General features: G+C 39.6%; 1 protein-coding gene across 1 annotated transcript in view; it reads left to right on the top strand.

Moving 5' to 3' along the window:
* SF3B6 (splicing factor 3b subunit 6) overlaps positions 1-4,948 on the top strand; it is a 14,379-nt gene extending 9,431 nt beyond the window's left edge. The window contains exons 3-4 of the mRNA XM_007939268.2: positions 4,081-4,219; positions 4,859-4,948. Coding sequence (XP_007937459.1) covers positions 4,081-4,219; positions 4,859-4,948 — 229 coding nt within the window. The remainder of the gene's footprint in view (positions 1-4,080; positions 4,220-4,858) is intronic.
* The last annotated feature ends 3,582 nt before the right edge of the window (positions 4,949-8,530 follow it).

Raw genomic sequence — 8,530 nt, 5'->3', positions numbered from 1 at the left:
TTCCTCTGTCTGGTTTCCTGGCTTTTAATACCCTTTCTCCTGCTCTTCTCGCCTGCTGCTTTGGGCGTCCCTGAGTTGTCTCTCCTCACCTGTATCCCTGGGGCTGACTGCTCTTCTGTCCGGGTTCCTGGCTTTTATCCCCTTTCTCCTGCTTTCCCATCCTGCTGCTTTGGGTGTCCCTGCGTTGTCTCTCCTCACCTGTAACCCTGGGGCTGACTTATAGTACCTTCTATTTTACTTCTTATTAACTAACATTTGGTTTCGTTGTTGTCTGTGTACTCAGCTGGCTCTCCTTCCACCCTGTGAATTCCTCCAGGGCTGATCTATATATTCTTTTAGCTTTATGTTGACAGCACATGTACCTGAAACTTACTAGGCACCCAAGGTACATAAGTATTTGCAGAGTATTTAAAAATAAGGAGTCCTAGTTGCATGGTGTTTACTGCTCAGCTACTGATGAAAAGATCCATAGGAAAAAAGGATTACAGCCCTGGAAATCCTGTGGGGCAGTTCTACTTTGTCATATCATGTCACTCTGAGTCAGGATCAACTCAACAGGAACAGGTTTGAACAGGTATATAGAAAATGGTTGCATGATTGTGTTTAAATTAGGAAGGTATCAGTAAACATCATTGATACTACTCAATCAAGAAATACTTACATCAGTGAAGTTAGAACATATTTAGGAAAGTCAAGGTGAAACATCAAAAGAGTACAGAGTTGCTTGGGGCCTTTGAACTTGTTAGTCCCTCTATCTAATGGCTTCACCCCACCCATCTCATAACTGTCTCCTTCTCATTCATTAGCTTCTCAGAGAGGTTCCCTGACCACCTACCTGAAAGAGCTCCCTTTCCTCCCATTAGTCTCATGATCTATAATTATTTTACTTGTTTGTTTGTTTGCTTATTTATTTATTTAATGTCTTTTTCCTGCTTGAATAGAAGCTCATAGAAGGAAGGGATGATCCTTACCTCTTTCACTATTGTATTTCCAGTGCCTGTCACAAAGAAAAAGCACAATATATGTCTGTTGGATAAGTTTATAGGGTACAGGATCTTGGATCTGAATTATCAATTAAGAAATCTCTCTCTTCCTGTTCTGTAGTTTGAGAACTTTATCACATACTTGGCACCTCACACTAAAGAGACACACCTTCCAGTTTGCCCTGCATTGAGGGGTCTTCTGGGACTCAGGACTTGTCAGTGCTAGAATGGAACAGTCCTGGGAAAACTGGAACAGCTGGTCACCTTATCTGACATGTAGCAGTTGCTTACTGCTTTGGGCTTTTAAAAGCCCTTTCATACTTGTTAGCTCTCCTGATTATTAAAACCACATGTAAGTAGGGTATATGATAAAGCCTGATGTCACTGTTTAACACATGAAAAGAAACTGAAGCCCAGAAAGAGTAAATGATTAGGTTTTCTTATTCCTGCTTGTAAGTGTTTACCATCAATCAAGAAAATAATGTTGACTCAGTGCCTAACACATAGTAGGTACCAATACATGCTTTTACAGATTTATAATGTTCTCAAGATATGAGGTTGATAATTAGGGCCTGGGACACGAAAGATGGAGTTTATAAAATGAGAATAGTGCCTATGCCCATCTACTTCCTCAGAAAATTTAAGAGGAAAGAAGATAAATAAAACAATAAAATAATGTTATTTTAGCTTCCTGGAGAAAGGATATATGAGAAATTGATAGAAAGTGGACCTTCACTTTTCAGATTATTAGCACTTGCTGTGTGTAGGCACTATGGGAGTAAAATAAAGTGCAACCAGCTTTCCCATTAAGGAACTTAAGATCAGGTTAAGTTTCTTATTTTTATTTCAAAGGAAAAATCAGGTTAAGTATTTGGGAAAATCTTTGGAACAGTTTTTTTTTCCTTTCAGGCAGTCTCCAACTTTCATATCATTCTTGAACATAATTAAAGTCAGAAGTTTCAAAGTTGAATGGATGAACTTGGAGGACATTATGCTGAATGAAATAAGTCAGTCACACACACACACACACACACAAAACAAACTCACTGCCATCGAGTTGGATCCAACTCATAGCGACCTCTCCTTGGGTTTCCAAGGCGGTATCACTACAGAAGTAGATTGTCCAATCTTTCTTCCGAGGAGTGGCTGGTGGATTTGAACCACCAGCCTTCTGGTTAGCAGTCAAATGCTTTAGGCACTACGCCACCAGAACTCCTAAGTCAGTCACAGAAGGACAAATATAGTATTAGTTCATTATTGTAAAAAGTCAAGGAAGGGTTTATATGTGGAAGGAAATTTTCTTTGTTGGTTACCAAGGGTGGGAAGGGAGGGGAAGGAACACTGTGTTGGGGGGAAATGCATTGACCCATGTCACTTTAGTTTTGTGTATTTCACTGTACATAAATTATATTTCAATAAAATGTATTTTTAAAAAAAAGTTGCAAAGTTGATATACTATTCCTAGAGAATAAAGAATATAAATTCATATCCATGCTACCTGACAAAGAACAGTCACTGGTGCTGATATCCTCCAGCTTCCTCCTGCGTCCTATCCCTGTGCCGTGCATTTTACAGGAAGCACAAGCTGTGACCCAGGCCCTTAGACTAGTCTTTTGTCTTAGATCAAGCCTAGGCCCGTATCTCTCTTTCCCATGTACCTTTTCCATTCTTCAACCCTATGCAGGGATTGTGGCAGCCTTAGACCTCATTCCATCATTGCACTAGGTAGCTGGAACACAGCTGAGTGGGACCACTGCCTACTATCCCTTCTAGTGGGCACTTAGCCATTCTGCTGCTTGAAATTTAGTGCTCTTGTTCCTCCTCATACTTCATCACTCCCCCACCCACAAAGAGTGCTAGTGAGGTGAAGAGATGAGAGGGGAGGGGAGGAGAGGAGAGGAGGTGGCAAGGAACATCTACACTGGAAGGAACACCTAGGTCCAGCTCCCACTTCCAGCCTTCTTCCAGCATTCTGCCTGGGCTTACATGGATAACTCCACCTGCAGTCACAGTCCTATCCCCTTGTAGCAGAAACCCAGCCCTTTTCCCCAGATAAATGGGTATGTAATGTATGAGAGTGCCAATTGTTTAAAAAAAAAAAGGCACAGAATTTTTCAATTTTCAAGAATAGTGAAAGAAACTGCTCTTTACATTGGAGAACATCCTTTCCTGGCCATAAAGGATGAAGGCTGACTGTTTCATCTTTAAGAATTTAAGCTATAATTAAATTAGGGTGAAGGAGAAAATCAGTATCTTTAGAAACAAGGGACTAGTTTACAAGTAATACTGTGGTAAATAATTATTTGAGTGTTGTTTTATTGCATAAATGCACAGTAAGAACAACCCCATTCTAAACGTTGCTGACTAATAAAAAAAAACCATCATTCCTAAGTTCAGGTAAACCTCAACTTACAATGTATTCAAGTTACAGTGGACCACATTTACTACCATCTGTTTGTTGGTTTTTTTTTTTTAAGAATTTGTGTAATTTTTTATGTATGTATTTTGTATAGAATACATCTGTAAGTTTAGATGTAATGCTTTTAATCCCTGAAGACAAATAAAGGTCAAATTGTAAAGATACTGATAGATAAAAGGCAATAATAATGAAAACTAAATAAAAATGAGGTATTCAACTTATGTTAAAACCCATGTAAGAACGGAACCCTTTCATAAGCCAGGGAGTTTCCAGCTTTCCACTAAAAATTGGTTCTTAGTATGAGAAATAAGAAGGACTAGAACAGTGGATAAAAAACTAAGTTTCGAGATTTGCTTACAGCCAATGCTTTTTCAGTAGCTGTGTTCTTAGTATTCCTGATGAAACAAAAAGTTTAACCTGTAGACAGTTTACTTAAAAAGAATAACTCCCTACTTCAGGAAATTACAGGCTTATCCAGCATATCTCTCTATAATGTTTATTTCTTTTTAATAGTTTTCAAGTTGATCTCAAAATATTTAAATAAAACTTATTTCAACTTACAGTCTTCAGTCTGCTATATTTGGTACTATGGTCAGTAGTTTAAAAGGCAGTTCTGTTATTTCTATGTCAGTGCTCAGGTAAATGTGTATTTTAATTAAGTCTTTCTTAATTCTGCAGGGGGAACACACCTGAAACTAGAGGAACGGCTTATGTGGTCTATGAAGATATTTTTGATGCCAAGAATGCATGTGATCACCTATCAGGATTCAATGTTTGTAACAGATACCTTGTGGTTCTGTACTATAATGCCAACAGGGTAAGTATAGTCAAGGTCCTTGTTGATGGTGAGCTCATTTAAAAATTAGTGTGGACAGAGAGGTGCACAAGAGGTACAGACAACAAAGATAAATCCTTTTACATATACAATACTGTTGTCAGTGATAACAAACATTAATCTGCAGGTAAATAGATGGCCCCTTCTTACCTTTCAGGTCTGGAACTGAACTCACTCTTAGGCTTCCAGCCAAACATTAGATAGGCATATGGGGTGAACATTTACATCAGGTAGATACACTCCTTAGAGCAATCAATTATGGGAGAACAGAAGGGCAGTGTTTGCACAAGAAGATAGCTCAGGGGGCAGGAATATATAGGAAAGACGGACACAGGAAAGAGGTGACTCTAGAAAGGAAGTGAGAAGGGAGCTGTTAAACTGCAGGGAATTGTAGTCAATGTCATGAAACAAAATGCATATGAATTGCTGTATGGAAAATGAATTTTCCCTGTAGACTTTGACTCAGATCACAATAAAAAATGAAAAAAAAATTAGTGTAAAACTGAACCATGATGAGAAATGTCTGTTGTGGTTCCCCCACACACACCCTCACCCCAGTATGCTATTGAGAAATTCTTTTGGTTGTAGATCACTATTAACTTTGGCACTTACCGTTTGCAGGCATTTCAGAAGATGGATACAAAGAAGAAAGAGGAACAGTTGAAGCTTTTGAAGGAGAAATATGGCATCAACACTGATCCACCAAAATAAAGACTGTTTTTCTGTTCTGCATTTTCATTTTGGACTAAAATCCATGTATCACCACCACAGCTTTTTTTCTTTTTTTTAATTATTGTCATTTTGTATTCGAAACTCAAAATGACCTACTTGAAACTTTGATACCTGTTGTTGTTGTTGTTATGTGCCGTCGAGTCAGCCCTGACTCATAGCGACCCCTACCCGAGGCAGTATCACTACGGAAGTAGGATTGCCCAACCTTCCTTCCGAGGAGTGGCTGGTGGGTTTGAACCGCCAGCCTTCTGGTTAGCAGTCAAGTGCCTTAGCCACTATGCTACCAGAGCTCCCTTGATACCTGTTAGAATGTGTTATGTTAATAAACTTGTAGTTTTTTAACATATCAGTGTTTGCTCTTGAACTTATTTTATTTATTTTATATATTTTAACATATCAGTGTTTGCTCTTGAACTTTCCTCTTACTTTCCAATTAACACCTTTTTGAATATGGGAACATTTGTCCTTAGAATAGGAACTCTGGTGGAGCAGTTGTTTACCACTCAGCTGCTAATTGAAAGGTAGGAGTTTGGAAACCCTCCCCCAGCTGCTCCGTGGAAGAAAGATGAGGCAGTCTGCTTCCATAAAGATTTACAGCCATGGAAACGCTGAGGCAGGTTCACTCTGTCTTGTAGGGTCACTGTGAGTCAGAATTAACAGCCAGCAATGAGTTCTAATGGAGTTCCTGGGTAGTGCAAATGGTTAATGCACTCTGCTACTAACCACATGGTTGGAGGTTCAGAGACATCACGAAAAGAAAGCCTGGTAAATCGGCCATTGAAAACCCTGTGGAGCATGGTTTTACTCTGACACACACGGTCGCCCTGAGTAGGACTCAGTTCCACAGCAACTGGTTTATCTACAACAGAGGTCTGCTCTAGAAATGGCCATTCTGATAGCGCATCGTTAGAATTTTGGGAGCAAGCCGTTTGGATGGTTGTGTGGGTTGATAAATGTCCAAGACACTGTTTATGATGTAGCCTTTAGTTACATTTTGGACCTTAGCTCCCAGTACATCTTTGACATAAAAACTTTGCTTAATCATAATCATGGGCTCCCATGGCATGGAAATATGGTTATTACAGTCATCATAGCTGGCAGTTCATAGTTTAGGCATGGGCCAAGTGGAAAAACATGTACTAATTGTTTTGTATATAATTATAACCCAAAATCAATTTGAAGGGTACATGCACCAAATCATTTAAATGGACGGAGAGCATCTATTTTACTTTCAAATACATTTAGCTCTGAAATTTTTTTTACTTTAAGAAAATAGGCTACTTTATGCTTTTTTTTTTTTTTTACAGTCTGCTCAAAACCTATTACAAATGAAGAAGTGTTTTATTTACTGTCTGAGCTTTTTCTTTTCCCCCTTAAATACTGTCTTTTTGGTGAATGTTTACACAGTAGTTTAGGAGTACAAAGATTCATTGCTAGGAAGGACGGGCAGATGGGAAAAGGGCCACAGCTATAATTTCTTGTGAATGCTATGAATTCCTTATTTTTATAATATGTGTGTGTAGGTGTTTACAAATGTAAAAAGAATTTTCTGAAAGACTTCATAGGGGAAAACAAATTAGACATACTGTCATTTGTCTAAGTAGCAGCCTATTTGCCTCTAACATAAATGTAATAACTAGGAATGGCCATTCTGATGTAGTGCCTAAGGCATTTGACTGCTAACCAGAAAGTTGGCGGTTCAAACCCACCAGCCACTCCTCAGAAGGAAGATTGGGCAATCTATTTCCAAAGTGATAACGCCTCGAAAACCTAAGGGGGGGTCACTATGAGTTGTATCCAACTCAACGGCAGTGAGTTAGTTTCTTGTTTTTTTTTTTTTTTTTTTTTTTTTTTTTTTTTTTTTTGGTTAACTGTTGTCATGTGCCGTCTAGTCAGACCTGACTCGTAGCGACCCCTCCTTGGGCTTCCGAGGCAGTATCACTATGGAAGTAGATTGCCCCATCTTAACTAGGGGGAGAATAAAGCTCTGGTGGTGTAGTGCCTGAGGCACTTGACTTCTAACCAGAAGGCTGGTGGTTCAAACCTATCAGCCATTCCTTGGAAGGAAGACTGGGTGATCTACTTCGGTAGTGATACTGCCTCGGAAACCCAAGGAGGGGTTACTATGAGTTGGAGACAACTCGACAGCACATAACAACAACAACAACAACAGGAGGAGACTCTACTGACAATTAGGGCTGGTCCATCATTTGGATTAATGTATTTGTTAGCTGAATTTTATAACCTAAAGTTAAGAGTCCAAAAAATTCCCTCTAGACTAGAAAATGATAACAAACTCTGTGGAAAGCAGTATGGCAACTCCTTAAAAAGCTGGAATTAGAAATACCATTTGACCCAGCAATTCCCATTACTAGGTATATATTCTGAAGAAGTGAGAACCAGGACAAGAACAAATATATGCATACCCATATTCATCACAGCACTATTTACAATAGCAAAAAGATGGAAACAATGTACATGCCCATCAACAGAAGAATGGATAACCAAACTATGGTATATACACACAATGGAATAGTATGCAACCCCAAAGAATAATGTACATTCTGGAAAACACTGCATAATGTGGATGAACTTGGAGGACATTATGCTGAACAAAATAAGTCAATCACAGAAGGACAAATATTATTTGGTAATTGTAAAAAGTCAAGGAAAGGTTCATGTATGGAAAGAAATTTTCTTTGTAGGTTACCAAGGGCAGGAGGGGAGGGGAGGGAACACTGTTAGATAGAGACAAGTATTGATTTGGGTGAAGAGAAGGGCCATGTACCAAATGTGAGTGATCAGCACGGTGGCACTGAGGAAGAGGAAGACGGGTGCATGGGAGGTACAGAAACGAAGATGAACTCCTTTGCACATACAGCACTGTGTTGTCAGTGAAGGCAAACATTGATCTACACGTGAATAGAAGGATGGACAGGCTGAGCTACTAGGCATGTCTACTCAGGGGGGAGTGTGCCGAAGACCATGTATAGGGTTGGCAGACAATGTTTCTACAAGTGTATTGGTAATTTCTGTAAGAATTCCTAGGTGTATAGTAGAGCTGACAAGGGACAAGTTTGTAGTTACTTCTTGGCCACAGCCAGTTACGCAGAGGGAGCAAGTAGTTGGACCTGAGGCTCAGAACCATAGTTGCAGGGGACATCAGGGTCAATTGGCATAACATACTACACAAAGACATTGTTTCACATCCTACTTTGGTGAGTAGTGACTGAGACCTTAAAAGCTTGCAAGGACCACCTAGATACAAAGATGAGTCTCTCTTCATCCAGAGCAAAGAAGAATGAAGAAAACCCAAGACACATGGAAACAATTAGTCCATGTGATCCTCAGCCTATACAACTACAAGACCAGAAGAACTAGATGGTGCCTGGCAACCACTGTCAACCACTTGGAGGGGGAACTATGTAGGAGATCCTGGATGGAGTGGGAGAGCAGTGTGGAACAAAACTCAAAAGTAAAAAAAAAAAAAAAGACCAGGTTTGTGGGTCTGATAGAGCCTGATGAGACCCCTGAGACTATAGCCCTCAGTTACCCTTCAAG

The sequence above is a fragment of the Orycteropus afer genome, unplaced genomic scaffold (genome assembly GCF_000298275.1).
Source record: "Orycteropus afer afer isolate SDZICR_OR568_19922 unplaced genomic scaffold, OryAfe1.0 scaffold00058, whole genome shotgun sequence".
In the NCBI taxonomy this organism is placed as follows: Eukaryota; Metazoa; Chordata; class Mammalia; order Tubulidentata; family Orycteropodidae; genus Orycteropus; species Orycteropus afer.
The sequence above is the reverse complement of the archived record's forward strand: the minus strand, read 5'-3'. Positions and strand labels throughout refer to the sequence as shown.